Source organism: Mchenga conophoros, linkage group LG18, assembly GCF_057382185.1.
Source record: "Mchenga conophoros isolate Kocher_MC1m ecotype Shallow Benthic linkage group LG18, M_conophoros_male_GT1.1, whole genome shotgun sequence".
Taxonomy (NCBI): domain Eukaryota; kingdom Metazoa; phylum Chordata; class Actinopteri; order Cichliformes; family Cichlidae; genus Mchenga; species Mchenga conophoros.
Window position 1 is genome coordinate 5483689 of NC_140543.1, and position 18209 is coordinate 5501897.

The following is an 18209-nucleotide window of genomic DNA, read 5'->3' on the forward strand; positions in this document are numbered from 1 at the left end:
CATTCGCTACAGAAACCTATGTTGTTTAGATCAGAGCAGTTTCAGTTCTGAGGAAGTGAAACTCACACAGTCACTGACACTGTTGGGTGAAATGGCGCAGAAAAGTGTTCAGCTGGACCGAGAAACCTTCTCTTGTTCGATCTGTTTGGATCTACTGAAGAATCCGGTGACTCTTCCCTGTGGACACAGCTACTGCATGAAGTGTATTGAAAGCTTCTGGGATGAAGAGGAAAAGAAGAAAATCTACAGCTGCCCTCAGTGCAGACAGACTTTCACAGCGAGGCCTGTCCTGGTGAAAAACACCATGTTAGCAGTTTTAGTGGAGCAGCTGAAGAAGACTGGACTCCAAGCTGCTCCTGCTGATCACTGCTATGCTGGACCTGAAGATGTGGCCTGTGATGTCTGCACTGGAAGAAAAATGAAAGCCTTCAAGTCCTGTCTGGTGTGTTTGGTCTCTTACTGTGAGAAACATGTTAAGCTTCATTATGAATGTCCTGCATTTGACAAACACAAGCTGGTGGAGCCCTCCAAGAAGCTCCAGGAGAACATCTGCTCTCGTCATGATGAGGTGATGAAGATGTTCTGCCGTACTGATCAGCAGAGTATCTGTTATCTCTGCCCTGTGGATGAACATAAAGGCCACGACACAGTCTCAGCTGCAGCAGAAAGGACTGAGAGGCAGAGAGAGCTGGAGGTGAGTCGACAAAACATCCAGCAGAGAATCCAGGACAGAGAGAAAGATGTGAAGCTGCTTCAACAGGAGGTGGAGGCCATCAATCAGTCTGCTGATCAAACAGTGGAGCACAGTGAGAAGATCTTCACTGAGCTGATCCATCTCATCCAGAAAAGAAGCTCTGATGTGAAGCAGCAGATCAGATCCCAGCAGGAAACTGAAGTGAGTCGAGTCAAAGAGCTTCAGGAGAAGCTGGAGCAGGAGATCACTGAGCTGAAGAGGAAAGATGCTGAGCTGAAGCAGCTCTCACACACAGAGGATCACATCCAGTTTCTACACAACTACCCCTCACTGTCAGCACTCAGTGAGTCTACAGACTCATCCAGCATCAATATCCGTCCTCTGAGCTACTTTGAGGATGTGACAGCAGCTGTGTCAGAGGTCAGAGATAAACTACAGGACATTCTGAGAGAGGAACGGACAAACATCTCACTGACAGTCACTGAAGTGGATGTTTCACTGTCACAACCAGAGCCAAAGACCAGAGCTGGATTCTTAAAATATTCATGTGAAATCACACTGGATCCAAACACAGCACACGAAGAGCTGTTATTATCAGAGGGGAACAGAAAAGCAACATTTATGAATCAACAACAGTCTTATTCTGATCATCCAGACAGATTCACTTGGTGGTCTCAGGTCCTGAGTAGAGAGAGTCTGACTGGACGTTGTTACTGGGAGGTGGAGTGGAGAGGGGCAGGAGTTTATGTAGCAGTCGCATACAAGAATATCAGCAGAGAAGGATATGAATGTGGATTTGGATGGAATGACAAATCTTGGTCATTATATTGTTACAACAACAGTTTTACATTTCGGTACAACAACATCCAAACTCCTGTCTCAGGTCCTCGTTCCTCCAGAGTAGGAGTGTACCTGGATCACAGAGCAGGTATTTTGTCCTTCTACAGCGTCTCTGAAACCATGACTCTCCTCCACAGAGTCCAGACCACATTCACTCAGCCGCTCTATGCTGGACTGAGGCTTTACTGTTATGGAACCACTGCTGAGTTGATTAAAGTGAAATAGACTGAAGTCTTTCATATTGTTGTAAGTTTAAATCTGTATTTTAGTTCCCTTTTAGTTTCTCTCCATCATTATTGTGGTATTTATGTGCTGCACATAAATCAGATGTCAGCCAAACATTATGGGCAGTACCTCGACATCTTCAACATGTTGTCTTGATGTTTTTACGTTTTATAGGTGGAGCTCTTTCCTGTGTCTGTTCAGCCATGGAGACTATCAATGCTTATGGATATTTTTATTTGAAAAATTTCTCCACATGACAACATAAACTTCTCTATCTTCTAAATGTTTACTGAATATTTTTCTTAGGTATTTGTATGTTGTTGTTTCTCTTCACTGATCTTAACAGAGAAGTCTACAGACCTTCCTTTATCACACAGATTTTATTCTCATTTGTACATTTATAAAGAAAACAATTAATTACAGAGCAATAAGAAATTTTAAGAAAGTGCACTATATCATAATTTATAGTAAAGTGTATTAAAGCATCGTTAGTTAGTCACTTATTTAGTTTGGAGCTGTATCATCTGACACTGTAGAAACATTTCCTCCAGCTTCAGCACAGAATGTTAAAAACAGAACTATTAATGAGAACAAACAGTAGGAACACAGTATCAGCAAACATCATGGCTTAAAATGGAGAGTAAAAATCTAAAAAGAAATAAACAAATTAGTAAAAAGGATTTCCTGTTGACATGTTATTGGTCCTATCTTGTCTGCAGCACCTCCAGGATGCTTCTTATATGTTTCTGGTTATTTTTGCACCAATTTTAGTTTTTGTCAGTAGGAAGTTCAAGTTCAACTCAGTGTGTTTGTTTGTTTTTTTCAAACTGATACCTGACCTTGAACACCAAACATCTGTCAATAAAGCAATGATATAAAATGCTTATATTAGTACTGAAAAACTGCATATCCACTTTACAAATATAAATAATGATATAAATCCACAGCTGAACTGGAGGAGCAGCTGATCTAGTTCACTCATGTGTTTCTGGACTAAGAGTTGGAGCAAATACCTTATGATTCAGTGATGTTTGTTTTTGTTAAATATTTTGTAGATCCAAGAGTGAGTTTGACTCATGATGATGATGTTCCGAATTAAACAAAGTTGGTCACAAATTCTTCAAAGCTGTTTATTAAGAATATATTCACTTGGACTCATGAGACAGGCTTGTGATCCAAGGGAGCCATCAACTGGACAATTACTGACATGACAACAAAAAAGCTAAGTACAGAGGGGGGAACAGAGGTGAAAATACTTGCTTTAAAGGATTGTAATGTTTCCTTTTAAAATAAGTCTCTAAGGTCAGACAAAGGGACAGAAACTCATAGCTTTCTACCAGCCCAATGACAAAACTATAAGTTGTTTTTTAACATCTACTTTTTCATCTATTTGGCAGTCACAGTGAAAAGTATAAACATTGGCACGCTTTGTCTTGTGATTCTGCTGTTCGTAAAAAATGACCATGCGCAAAGTACCAGACTTTAAGGCTTTGACTTGATGCCAATGGCCTGAGGAGGACAGTATTACCCTTGGACATGTGTAGTCTGCCGTCTACTCAATAGAAGAAGAAGAAGCGCGGAAATGGCACAACTGTCTTCAGTTTCTGGGAGAGTTTAACAATGAGAGACTGATGATGCAGAAGAAATCTCCGTGGTTAAAAACATTAAAAACAGTCGTCCAGGATGATGAGATCCGCCACTGGCTCAGACTGCTGTATATCAGCCGGAGACCCGAGATGAAGTCACGCAGCAGGTATGTAAAACTGTGATGTTCTCAATGAACTAACACAGGAACGATCTGAGCTCAGTCTGTAAGCTAACAGGCTAAAATCAGAGAGCAGCTAATCAAACAAGTGCGTCCGTTTTTTTTAAAGGTAAACTTTTAACAATAGACTTTCATGAGACACATCAAAACCAAACAGGGAGGGAAAGCTTCGGTTTTCTGCACTGTGCCACAGTTCGCTGTCTGCTTCGGTTCACGACGCCTCACTCCGGGGCTACAGACAGTTCTCTGCCGCCTGTGGTGCTCCTCACCTCCGTCTGCACCCACAGACTTCCCGAGGTGGAGGCAGGCCGGCAGGGACTTTGAGAGATGGGCTTTACTTTTAAAAATAGCCCTTAATCAGGGTCTAACTCACTAAAAGATGGCCACATGTCTCTCTCCAACTTAATCTCTTTCTTTTAAGTAATTGTTTTTCATTGAAATGAAATTAATTGTTCAATAAAATGATTACATTTATAATTGAATTAAAGTTAAATGAATCAAGGTGATTTTGACTTTGCTAGTTAACAGGAAGAGAAACAAACTTACACAGGATAAAATGAAATTTGGACCCAGCAGAAAAAGTCAGATCACAGACAAACAGAAACATTCCTCTTTGGCTAAAATAAAATGCAGATTATTGCTCATCTGCAGTTTTAATCATGGTGAATAATTTATGATTCAGCCAAGTAAGATTCTTCTGTGTGGAGGTTTTTCCCCTGTCAAAAGGCATTGACCATTACCTTCATCTAAACATGGAATTTAAGTCATGTAGTTGCCGTTGTTTGTTTTTAAAGAGGTCATAATATTTTTGTGATGGTAGAAATTTATCTTCAAAGTAATAGTTATAAAGTGAATTAATAAGACTTTCCAACAAAGAGAGGGAGTCACATGGTGCTTCTGAAACATTTGTACAAACCTCTCTCACATATGTGAGCAACATGCTCACAGTGTACAGCCCTGCTGACTGAGGCTGCACCTTTACCTGTCTAATCTTTTTCTTTTTACTTTGTTCCTCAAGTCCCACATCAACATGAAGTGTAAGGAGGAGGAAGATCTGGCTGGCCAGCAGGTCTGGAAGCAGGAGAGGAACTTCAATCTGGACCAGGAGGACACAGATCCCCCACAGATCAAAGAGGAACAGGAGGAACTCTGCATCAGTCAAGAGGGAGAACAGCTTGTAGTGAAACACGAGGATGAAGGCATCGTCGTCTGGAGCGGGGAAGAGCGGCTCAGACAGCTGCATAACATCTGGAAACCTGAGAAAGATTTACAGACCAGCGGTAAAACTGTAATCGCTTTTCTGAAGTGTTAACATTAATATTAAACCTACAGTTTGTATCAGTTAGATCTATTTAAGGGAGATTGGTTATGGTGTCCACCTGAGTGGCAGTGAGACTTCGAGCTCCGACCTCAACGTCCTTTGCCTACGCCCAACAGCGGTTAAAATCCAATCTTTTAGCGGCTGCCTCACCGACTTAAGCTTCTGTTCTGATCTAAACAACCAAGATGCCGACCAAACATAGGTCCAAGCCTAAAACAGCCGGAAAGGATGGATCAGACGATGACCCTAACAACGAACCTGAAACCGAGAAAATGGAAGGCGCTAGTGCTAGTGCTCAACAGACCGAGGTGAGTGTTTTGGCCGCAATTCAGTCGTTGAAAGTACATTTCACTGCTCAACTGCAAGAAGTTAAAATATCAAACCAAGAAATAAAAGAGGCGATTGGAGTGTTTTCGGAGAGGCTCACCTCCGCAGAAACTCGCATCAGTAAAGTTGAAGACGACGTCTCTTCCCTCGTAAGTAAAGAGACTTCCCTTCATAAGAAAATTCAGGAACTACAGTTAAAGGTGGACGACCTCGAAAATAGAAGCCGGAGATCTAATCTGAGACTCGTCGGATTGACTGAGAATACTGAACAAGGAGAAATTACAATATTCTTGCAAACTTTCTTAATTGATGTTTTGGGACGAGACGCGCTCCCATCCCCACCTATCATTGAACGAGCACACAGACTACAAGGGCGAAATACTCCAAATGGCCCACCCCGTGTGATCATCATGTAATTTTTGAATTATCAAGACAAGATGAGGGTGATGAGAGCGGCACGTCTGAAGGGAAAAATAACGCACAACGGACATCACATTATGTTTTTTCCTGATCTGTCAACGGAAGTCCAGAAACAACGGAAACAATACAACCAGGTAAAACAACAACTCCGTGAAATGCATATAAACTTCGGACTGATCTTTCCAGCAAAAATGAGGATTCTCCACCATGACAACAGGCTCCTCTTCCACACACCAGCGGAGGTGGAAGATTTCATGCGAAAAGTCCGGCAACAAAACGAGGGATAAACTTCACGCCCACTCAGAAACGCTACATCAAATATATGCAACTCTGATGAACAACTCCAAACCGGACATATAACGGCTGCTGGTGTACAGGTATGATATAGATGGCCTTAGGTATGCTATGTCTAAATCTTTTCATTCAGTTACATTTGTATGGCCACTTCTTTAGTTAATACGGTCGGACCTAAGTTTGTAACTTCAATCATGAGGACGCTCTATCAGCTCCTTCACACGGATCTGATGCATAACCAATCCGCTATGACTTTGGGGGGGAAGGTTTTGAGATCTACACCGATGGAAGATCTCTGGGTTGTTTTTTTTCTTTTGTTTTCTGGTTTATAAGAGATTGTTTTTAAAGTGCAGTGCTCTTGAAATAACAACTTGTGAGTCTCGACAGGAGAGACGAGATGTAGTCAAACCCAGATTACTAAAGGTACAAACTGTATGAGTAGTTATTCAAATATTGATCTAATTTCCTGGAATGTAAGAGGCCTTAGAAAATATATTAAACTGAAAAGAGTAATGGATAGAATAAAACAATATCACCCAAAGATAGTCTTCATTCAAGAAACACACTTACTCGTGAATGAAACTGACCGGATAAGGAGGAGATGGCCAGGTCAGGTTTTCTTTAGCCACTTCTCAACACATGCTAGAGGAGTGGCAACACTCATTCATAAATCAGTACCCATGTGTATTAAAAAAAACCATATTGGACCCCGCAGGGAGATTCATTATTCTACAATGCTCCGTGCTGAATCAAGATTTAATATTAGTTAATGTATATGGCCCCAATATTGACGACTCCAACTTTTATAATAATCTATTTCTCTCTATTACAGACCTTCACGGTGAGATAATTGTTGGGGGGGACTTTAATTGTACCCTAGAGCCCAGGCTTGATAGATCATCAGGCTTAGACTCTTCCCATCCAAAATCTAGACAAGTCATACAACACTTTATGTTTGAATTGAATCTTAAAGATATATGGAGATTAAAAAATCCAACAGGGAGAGAATATTCTTGCTACTCAGCCAGTCATAATAGCCGCAGTCGCATAGATTATTTTCTTATCTCAAACTTTCTTATCTCCAGAATTAACAGCTGCTCATATAAAAGTGTGCTTATATCTGACCACTCAATAACCACGCTTAACTTCTCAGTCACAGCAGCTTTTAGACGTAACCCTATTTGGCGTTTAAGACCACACTGGCTGCACAATCAAAATATTTTGGAATATGTAGGCAAAAATATTGATGACTATTTCTACTTCAACAAATCCGAAACTACAGCCTCAGTAAGATGGGAAGCTTTTAAGGTCTTTATTCGTGGACAGATGATAGGCTACACCAAAAACAAAGCAAATAAAAACTATACTGAGATGTTGGACCTCGAAGGTCAAATAAAAGAAGTGGAACTTGAGATAAACCTGAATGACTCTAAAGAAAACCAACAAAAACTTTTAAGATTAAGAGCAAAATACGATAAATTAACTACTGAGAAAGCCTCAGCCGGACTATTTAGACTGAGACAGACCTACTATGACCAAGGGGAAAAGGCAGGAAAACTTTTGGCATGGCGTATAAAAACGCTACTGAACGAACAAACAATAAATGAAATTAGAACTGCAGACGAAAATATCACAGATCCTCATAGAATAAGTGAACTCTTTGAACACTACTATTCACAACTATATACTTCAACAGGAGATACGACTCGAGAATCACTAGAATCCTTCTTTGACTCAATAAGTACCCCTTTACTTTCTGAAGAAGCCCGATGCGAATTAGACTCTCAGTTATCGATGAATGAACTCTCCAATGCAATCGATAAATTAAAAATGGGAAAAACTCCCGGCCCAGATGGAATTCCACTAGACCTTTTCAAAATATTTAAAGATAAATTAATATTCCCTCTGTACGACATGCTGGTGGAAAGCTATGATTCAAAAGAGCTTCCCCCCTCCTTGCGAAATGCACTTATAACGGTATTCCCTAAGCCTGGGAAACCGCCTACAAAATGTGAATCTTATAGACCAATTTCACTAATAAACTCTGATGCCAAGATAATAAGCAAAGTACTGGCAAACAGACTTGAACGGTACCTTCATCTTCTTGTTGATAATGACCAAAATGGGTTTGTAAAAGGCCGACAAACGCAGCATGGGATTCGCAGAGTACTGAATGTACTTTACACAAACTCAGAACAACTAGACATGGCTCTGCTTTCCTTAGACGCAGAAAAAGCTTTCGATAGGGTCGAACATAATTATCTCTATAAGGTACTATCTCAATTCGGCTTTGGCAATTACTTCATGACCTGGGTTAAAATATTATATAATAAACCTATAGCCTCAGTTAGAACCAACAATATTATATCTAGACCATTCTATCTAGGTAGAGGTACACGTCAAGGCTGTCCCCTCTCACCTCTTCTTTTCGTCCTAGCAATAGAACCACTGGCTATTGCGATAAGGAACAACCAAAACATCTCTGGCATTAGAACAAATAATATTGAGTCTAAAATTGGATTATTTGCAGATGATATTATTTTAATGCTGTCTAAATTAAAGAGTTCAATTCCTCAGCTACTTAAAACAATTAACTTCTTTGGCAATATCTCCGGTTATAAAATTAATGAATCCAAATCGGCCATCCTCTTTTTTAATCATTCTGAAAGAACTAAACCACCTATTCAAACAACGTTTCAAATTGCCAGAGACAGTCTCACTTATCTAGGTATAAAAATCACTCCAAAAATTAACGCAAATTATTCTCCTACTATCAACTCTGTTGTTGGCTTAATCAATAGATGGTCTATGCTACCAATCTTGATGATTGGACGTGTAAATATTCTCAAAATGAACATCCTTCCAAAATTTCTATATCTCTTCCGAGTCATTCCTCTCAACCCTCCAGATGACTTCTTCACAAAGACAAAAACAATATTCAGTAAATTCATTTGGAATAACAGACGAGCTAGACTGCGTCTTTCGCTACTATATCTTCCGTATGACAGAGGAGGTCTCTGTGTTCCAAACCTCAAATGGTACTACTGGGCTGCCCAACTCTCTGCGGCCTCATGCTGGTTCTCAACAACTACCCTACCCTGGGTAAATTTAGAAAGGTCAAGTACTACCCCCTTACCACTCAGCACTTATCTGTACTCTGCAAAATATAAAGATCTGATGAAAGATACATCAAACCTCTTTGTTAAAAATACTATTCGTGTGCGGTTCGAGGCACTCGAGTTTAAAAATGAAATGCCAGCACTATCCCAATTCTCACCTATCTGGGGCAATAAGGCCTTTAAACCCGGTTGGAAAGATTTGGGCTTTAAAATATGGGCCGACAGAGGCCTGTGCAAAGTTGCAGATCTATTTGACAAGGACACCTTAATATGTTTCAATGGCTTGACTCAGAAATTTGACATTCCAACCAAACATTTCTTTAAATTTCTTCAAATCAGAAGCTTCATTTCAAAACCTCAAAAATCTCTAACACCGCCCACCCTAAACTCATTAGAGGATATAGCAATAAACCATCAGCTGAAGAAGGGTTTAATTTCTCGCTTCTACAATAACCTTAGAGACGGCTCTCAAATATCCTCAGAAAAAGAAAGACGCGCATGGTGTCAAGACTTAGAGTGTAGTATAACTACAGAGGAATGGCAAAAAGCTTGCTTGAAAGCTCAAACACAATCTATAAACACTCAATTTAAACTAATCCAGTACAAATGGTTAATGAGAACATATATTACCCCAACATTATTAAATAAATTTGACCCCAAAACTCCGGACATATGTGTTAAATGTGGGGAAAAAGGCACACTGATGCACTGCCTATGGGAATGCTCAGAAATTCAAAAGTTTTGGAAGGAAGTTTTAGAAATAATTGCACATATTACAAGTGTCAAATTGGATCCATGTCCTAAATTATGCATCCTAGGAATTTTCCCCGCTGAAATCCAGCTGAGCAAAGCTAACCAAAAAACCACAACCTTCTGCCTGCTACAGGCGAAATACAGTATAGCCAAATCATGGAGATCCACTAGTAGACCACACGTGAGAATTTGGTTATCGACATTGTCAAAAACCCTTGCTCTGGAGAAACTTACGTCTATGATAAAGGGTAAACATGCTTCCTTCAAAAAAATGTGGGGAAATTTTTTGTTATTTTTGGAAGGTGAGGAAATGATCGATAATGTACAGAAATGATTCTATCTATTTAACCTGTATGGAGAAGTAACGTCACAGCTGCTAAAGAAAACCTGGGGAACCTGCGATTGCTGGTCTGCTAAATAGAAGGACAGGAGAAGGGACGTGAAATTAAATGGATTGGAAACGGAAGAGGACGCAGCTTATCATTGCAACCACTAATCTGGATGCCTCTCTAACTAACATGATATCCTTGGATTAAACTTCAGCCCGAAACCCTGGAATGTTATACTTGCTTGATTTTTTTTCTCTCTGGAGCACTATCTGTAAACCTTTGCTTCAGGGTCTTTTTTTTTTTCTTTTGTTGTTGGGGGGTTATTTTGGGTTGCATATATTTTTCTGAAATAATATATGAATGATTTTCATGGGAGAGTATATATAATATATCTCTGTGTTCTCCTAACATTAATCATTTACGATGTACATAAATCATTATTATATACTCAGTTTTTTGGTTTTTTTTGGTTGATGGAAAAGTAATAAAGAATAAAATTTAAAAAAAAGTCAGATCTATTTAATGTGTATTCGTGAAAACATGACAGGGAGTTTTAAATGGACTGGTTCTTATATAGCGCTTTTCTACTCAATCTTGAGCACTCAAAGCGCTTTACAAAACTTGTGCATTCACCCACTCACTCCCATTCGCACAAGCACATTTTTCTTAGTGCTTTCTACCAACATTCAGACACACATTCCACAGATCAAAGAGCAACTTGAGGCAACTTGGAGTTAGTATCTTGCCCAAGGATATTTGAAATGCAGACTAGGTGAAGCCGGGAATCGAACCGATCAGTAGATGATCTGCTCTACCGCCTGAGCTACAGCCACCCCCAATAGTGAAGATTATTTTGAAAAATATCAAGATGTAGATCAGTTTCGAGATCAACTCCAAAATAGATCATCAGTCAGTCAGTAATAAGTGAGTTCTTTTTTGTTTGAAAGGTTTTTTTTACTCTTAATGTTGCTGAAAAATGTCAGAACTCAAGTTCTCATTTGCATCAGAGTGCACAAATAACTTCATTTTTACACACTTTTAATTTCACCTGCAAATGTGAGCAACATGCCCTCATTACAGACTTTAACTAAAACTTTATCTTCTCAGAAGTGTTTTTCTATAATTACATTTTTTTTATTGTTCGTTTAGAAGCAATAGTGGAGAGACCGGCTGACTGCTGCAGAAGAAATCTGCTCTGAGGTTAACAGAACGTCTGATCGTCCAGTATGAGATCAACCTTCAGCAGAGACTGCTGGATATCAGCCGGAAACCCGAGATAAAGTTACGCATAACAGGTAAAACTGCGATGGTCTCAGTGGACTAACACAAGAATACAACTCATGTAGGACCTGATCAGAGCTCAGCTTGTAGGCTAACATACTGAAATCAGGGAGCGGCTAATCACACAAGTGCGTCTCTTTTTTACGGTGAACTTTTAGCATTAAACAAACCTTGAGACCGAGAGAAAGTGCCTTTATAGAAGATTTATTTAGAAGATTAAGATAAAGGAGGCAGGGAGGGAAAGCTTCTGTTTTCTGCACTGTGCCACAGTTCGCTGTCTGCTTCGGCTCTCTGACCCTCACTCCGGGGCTACAGACAGTCCTCTGCCGCCTGTGGTGCTCCTCACCTCCGTCTGCACCCACAGGCTTCCCGAGGTGGAGGCAGGCCGGCAGGGACTTTGAGAGATGGGCTTTACTTTCAAAAATACCCCTTAATCAGGGTCTAACCCTACAAGACCATCGTGCCTCCCCCACCATCCTCACCTCATGTTAAAATGTATATTTTTCAACTGAATTATATTTGGGTTCAAGAAAATGATGAAGTTTTTAAAATAACTTTGTAATGTTCTAATAAACAGTCTTAACTCGAACTAAATCAGCTCAAATCTCACAGATGTCAGTGTTATTCACAAAGCATGGAAACATAGTTGTTAGTTTTGAATGCAGCCACAGCAGGCAAACTATGGCTGCATGCTCCAAAGAACAGGAGCACAGTAACTGAACACACTCTTAGCACACTTACATCTGATTTTGGGAACAGTTAACAGATCTGAACCTGATGACCTGAGAGGTTTAACTGGGTCAAAGGTCGAGAGCCAATTGAGAACTGTCCAGTTAAACCAACTAAATGATGAAACCTTTGATTTAAAATGTCATGATCAACAGTATCAAAGGCAGCAATGAGATCAAATAGAACTAAGACTGAAACTCTGAGTCCCTAATAATCTTCAGATCACTGATGACTTTAGTTGGGTTGATTCTGTGCAATGACTGGCTGTGAAACCTGACTGGTACTTATCTGCTATGGCACTGTGAGATTTTCAGTTTAATCTACAACAATGACAAACATTTACTTGCAGCGTGAAGCTGGCAGCAGCTACCTGAATGATTTGTACTCTGAACTTTCCTAATAAGAGTATCAGAGCTCGAGAGTAACTTACACTTTCATTTTTCACATTTGTACAGTTTAAATTTCACTCACATATGAGGACATGCTCAGAGTGGACTATATTTGCTCAGATGTGTTTTCCTGTCATCACATTATTAACCTTTTTCCTCAGTGACCCTTTGTTCCTCAAGATCTCCCCCTAACATGAAGTGTGAGGAAGAGGAGGGCCTGTATGACCAGCAGGTCTCCAACCAGGAGAGGAACTCCAGTCTGGACCAGGAGGGCCCAGATCCTCCACAGATCAAAGAGGAAGAGGAGGAACTCTGCATCAGCGATGACGTAGAAAAGATTGTACTCAAACAGGAGGATGAAGGCCTCATCTGGACTGAAGAAGAGCAGCTCAGACAGCTGGATAACATCTGGAAACCTGAAATGAACTTACACAGCAGGGGTATGTAAAACCGTAATGGTCTTACCTAAAAATTAATATGACTTTAATTCATTCAATAAAGATATTTTGGAAACACATCAGAGTTCTTCAAGGCCAGTGTTTAAATAAACTCAGCTGATTGTTAGTCGAGGTTTTCTGAGAGCTTCGCTGCTTTTTATCCCCATATTTTAATCCTACTTTTAAATTTCCCCTTCTGTCTGATGTTTGTCTTATCATTTACATAAACATCTTTCCAACAGTAATTGGTGGACAAACTGTGATTGGTGCATAGAAATTTACTAACGTGTTAGAAGTGAGTGCATGAAATCTTATTTTAACAGTTTCCAGGTCTGGGTAAATGATATGATGATATTTCGGATGATATTTTGATTAAACTCTGTTGTAGAGTTGGAAATGGACAGCTGTAGACACCACTGCCGAGTAGTCATTCTTGTTATACTTCTATATTTATCTAAGACAAGTAATTTTGTCCATTTGTCACCTCAGCTTTCCCACAACAGCATGAATGTGAGGAGGAACTGGTTTTTGGGGACCAGGAGAGAAACTTCAGCCTCGACCAGGAGGATCCGGAGCTTCCACACATAAAAGAGGAAGAGGAGGAACCTTGCACCAGTCAGGACGTAGATCAGCTTGTAGTGAAGCAGGAGACTGAAGGCATTATTATCTTCATGGTGGCTCCTACTTATGAGGAAAGTGAGCCAGAGCTGGACAGTGAACGTCTCCTTTCTTCCAGCTCTCCTGAACCAGAGAGCAGAGATCAGCAAGACAACTTTCCTGTGTCAGAGAGTCAGCGTAAAACTGACACAAGTAAAAAGTTTGTGAAATGTGAGATTTGTGGAAAAACCTTTGAGTACAGATCCAAACTAACGAGACATATGAGGGTTCACACAGGTGAGAAGCCACATTCTTGCAGCACCTGCGGAAAAAGATTCAGCCTGATGATAAACTTGAAAACTCACATGAGAATCCACACAGGTGAAAAGCTTCATTCAGAGGATACAGTTACAAAGACACATGAGGATTCACACTAGTTAAAAGTGGGAGAACTGTCAGATGAAGCAGTCCACTGAGAAGCCAGATCAGAGCAGATCAGATGACCTCCTTCCTTAAAAAACTCTGTATTGTTTATTGTATGTAGGGGTGGGAGATATAGCCTCAAAATAATATTTCAAGAAACTTACATTTAAAAAAAATAATGTACATTTTATCAGCTCGGCAGGCAGCAGCATTTATATGTGTAAGTAAATGATGGATTTTCCATCTTTCTCTTCCAGTGAGCTGCTGTCACTGATGACAGCTTAGCTAATTCAAAGTGTGAAAATGTGGCCACCTCAAGGTGCTTGATATTGTAAGGTAAAGACCCAACAATAATACAATGAAAACAGAGAAAACCCAAACAGTCATATGACCCCCTATTAGCAAGCGTTTTGGCGACAGTGGGAAGGAAAAACTCCTTTTTAACAGGAAGAAACCTCCAGCAGAACCAGGCTCAGGGAGGGACCCCCATCTGCAACAAGGAAAGTTTTAAGTCTAATCTTAAAAGCTGAAGGCTCTGCCTCCCATTCTACCTTTAAATACTCTATGAACAACATTATAGTGCAATGTTAGTGACACGGCATACATGAAATATGAGCACATAAGTATCCTCAGGGGTGTTTTTCCTGGAAGTTTTAAGAAAAGTGTATTACAAGTGCTTACACTCTAGCTTAATATCCAAAATAACCTTGTAATGCGGAGCCTGCACAATTCTGTCATATAAGGAAAAGAAATTCTACCTGGTTTGTTTCATCTTGGGTGGAGCTTTTTAACCTCCTGCTTTTCCACCGTGTAGCACATCAGTAATTTCCATCCACTGACTGCTCTTGCTGTTATATGAAATGTAACTCGCGAGTGCTCCAGTGATGCATGGTTGAATCATTTGTTTACCTTTGGGTCGCACATCACTGCTGCTAGTATCTCCTGCTCACGTGCCTTCACAGCCCGGTTGTACTCAAGTGTGTTTTTGCTTAAAGTGTTGTAACAGGTTTGCTTTTTTCACTTTCAGTGGGAAAAGTTTTCTTGCATATTTTGCGAACATTCAGCTACCAAACTGTGACTGGAGCCCGACATATGGCTCTGGCTGTGAGACATGACTGGGGTTGACTCATTGGGGTGAATGCAAACACATGATGTTCCTCTAAACACACTTTTTTGTAAACATTTATACCAGTATTATTGCAGATCATATGATATGTCACAGCCCTAATTCTGTTTGTTGCATATTCCATTAAAACCTGTAATGAAGATGAAACACGTATTTACATTCATTTGATGTGATATTTGTATCGTGTTGAGCTGTGGAGGTGACAAAAAAGTTGCTGAGATGTTTTATTTTTTTGTTTAGTGGAGAGGTTTTACTCCACAGAGTCAAAGCTGGAAAGAAACACACATGAGACCAAACATTTTGTGATTTAATCTTGATTTTCATGAAGACTGAATTTCAGCATGTGCTCATCCTGTTGATTCGTATGTTGGTGTTGGTTATGTGTCTTAAAAGTGAAATAAAGATTTCTTTAAAACTTCTTGTGGCTATTTTTTTAAGGCACAATCTTTACAACATGAAACAACGTCTGTGAAGCACATTTTGTACAGTGGGCAGGGAGACTTGCCCATCACTGTGGTGGTGGGGTGGATGAGATTTGCCTGCGGTCACTTAAGGCTCTGTATGTTGTGGGTCTGTCCTGGTTGTCCTGCTCAAACATTGTATGGAAGTTGAGGTCAGTGCCTTCAGACCGGCCAACTATGGTGGTAATCATGGTCCCCTGTTTTATGAAGGGAGTGTAGAGGGTATGTTTGCACTTCAGGCCTCCCTAGGAAGGTCTATATCTGTAGTCACTTTCACTGTTTTCTTATTGCTGTTTCAAATTGTTGTTTCTGTTTGTAGCCTTTTTATTGAAGGATTTTGGTTTATATTATTAATATGTGCATTTGTTGTTATTAATAATATTTGCTTCACTCTCCATTTGATGTGTTTTTGGTATGTTTTACTTTTAATTGTTCTATGATTATGTTTATGTGTGGTTTATAATTATATTTAAGTTCTGGGTTTTTTTATGAATAAAAGTGACTTAACTTGTCAGAGATATGAGACTTTGGGCATTTCCCCTTCTGTCTTATTCTCAGTGTCTTGTCTCCATGTTTATTTACCTCTGTGTTGCTATCTTTGTGTCTCTGTCTCTTTCTCTTCCCCTGTTCAGTGGGATTTAAGACTTCCAACAAATAATTTCAAAGGGTCAATTAAATTTTAATAAAACCATTTTACTCAACACTGCACTCGAATTTTAGCATTTTTTTTTACTCAGTCATAAAAAGATTCATCTTAAAATATGTTTTAGATACATTTGTATTACTTTTTTCTTTCTTTCTTTTCTTGTTGTTGTCCCGTTTCGTTTTTTAGCCATCAGAATTATTGTCTGAAGGCCAAAAAAGATGCCCAACTAACTTAATTTACCAAATGGACCATCACGGCCTTGCCATATTGGTCCATTTGATCAACCTTTGTTATTATTTATTTATTTTAATTTATTTTCAGTTGTTACAGATAGGACAGACATGACTGGGGGATAGGAAGGAAGGAAGGAAGGAAGGAAGGAAGGAAGGAAGGAAGAAAAGGGGAAGAGGGACAGTGAGAAAGGGCACTTAAAAAATATCTCCCAGGTCACCTGTTGAGAGAAGAAAATAAGAGAAAACAAGCAAAAAAGAGAGCAACATAATAACACAACACCATTGCAATAATCTAGCTAAGTGTAAATAACAGTAAATATTAAATACTGAATGTGATTGTGCAGCATGCAAGATTGACATCGCACAATGTGGTTTGAGGTAGCAGCCAAGAAAGGTGTAGCTTGTGTGTGTGAACACCTGTGTGGATGAGTGCTCGTCTATTCAAAAGGCTTCTCCATGTAACGATCTGCTGGTGTGGGGAGCCACAGCCCCGTCCCCCAGGGCATGAAGCAGGCATGGAGGAGATCCAGGCCCCAGACATCCAGAGGCCCCCAGAGTGCGAGCGCCCAAAGAGGACCACCGGAGGGGCAACCGTGCCACCTTCCTGGGAAGAGCTGAGGAGAACCCCAGATGAGGGGTCACCCAACAGCCACAGAGCAGAAGCCAGAGGGGGCGGCAGTGACGTACACGCGGGCTCTGCCGGCAGTCAGCTGTGCCAGAGTGAATCGAGCCCCCGCAAGGGGCCCGACCGAGCCACAGGCACCAGGCCCCACCAAGCAGCCGTACCGGGGAGTGAGCTGGTACAGACCTGAGCGTCCAGCCCTGGACACCAAGAACGCACCGATGTCTGAGGGCATCAGCCACCAGCAGGGAGTGTGGTGAGGGGAAATAGGCCTCCATACCTTGGAGGGCCTGAGATGTTCCAAGGGGGTGGAGTGTAAGACCCGAGCTGACATATAGACACAGACGAATAGGCGCACACAGACCTAAACATGCATTCCCACCCTCATGCACACATATACAAATACTCGGCACTCATCCAACCTGGATACAGACACAAAGATTATTTTAAACTATTCTGTAAATTCTTGGAAAGTGGTCTTTTTTGGGGGGGACCTCTGCTACTACCAGAGGTTGTCTGCACCACACCAGGGCCTGTGCTGCTAGCATAAACCAACTGAGCCTCAACCAGGGCCTGTGCTGTTTTCTGAGGCCATCTCACTGCACCGGGGCCTGTGCTGCCAGCTGGATCCATCGGCACCATCCCAGGACCTGTGCTGCTGGCTGAGGCCATCTGCACCGCACCAGGGCCTAGCTGGACCCATAGGCACCACACCAGGGCCTGTTCTGCTAGCATAAACCAACTGAGCCTCACCAGGGCCTGTACTGCCGGCTGGACCCATAGGCAACACCCCAGGGCCTGTGCTGCTGGCTGGGGCCGTCTGCAGCACACCAGGGCCTTTGCTGCCGGCTGAACAAACTGCATCTGTGTTGCTAGTGCAAGACATCAGCACCACACCAAGGCCTGTGCTGCTCGAAAAGCTTATCTGCAATACATCGGGCGCTGTGCTGTTGATTGAAGCCTTCTACACCACATTGGTGAATGTGCTAGCAGAAGCCCTCTGCTAGCAAGCCACCAGGACCCGAACTTTTGGCTGGAGCCTTACTTGCCATCCTAGGTTTGTGCAGCCTATTTAATTCAGCATCAACAATCATTGTGTTTTGGATAATGGCTTTTTTAATAACTTTACTTTGCTTATTGGCCGTGGGGGACTTTTGGACTCTCAATTTTTCTAAGAT

The 18209-nt window shown here is 41.0% G+C and overlaps 2 protein-coding genes across 2 annotated transcripts; both read left to right on the forward strand.

Annotated features, from left to right (window-relative positions):
- The first annotated feature begins 65 nt into the window (after nucleotides 1–65).
- Nucleotides 66–1848, forward strand: LOC146553040 (tripartite motif-containing protein 16-like). Its single transcript, XM_085255455.1, has one exon. The coding sequence runs from the start codon at nucleotides 92–94 to the stop codon at nucleotides 1757–1759; it is 1668 nt and encodes a 555-aa protein (XP_085111581.1). The 5' UTR covers nucleotides 66–91; the 3' UTR covers nucleotides 1760–1848.
- A 2698-nt stretch (nucleotides 1849–4546) lies between these two features.
- Nucleotides 4547–15927, forward strand: LOC146553041 (uncharacterized). The gene is made up of 4 exons (XM_085255545.1): nucleotides 4547–5969; nucleotides 11237–11382; nucleotides 12648–12926; nucleotides 13413–15927. Exons 3-4 carry the CDS (start codon nucleotides 12680–12682, stop codon nucleotides 13955–13957), a joined length of 792 nt encoding a protein of 263 aa, XP_085111671.1. The 5' UTR covers nucleotides 4547–5969; nucleotides 11237–11382; nucleotides 12648–12679; the 3' UTR covers nucleotides 13958–15927.
- The last annotated feature ends 2282 nt before the right edge of the window (nucleotides 15928–18209 follow it).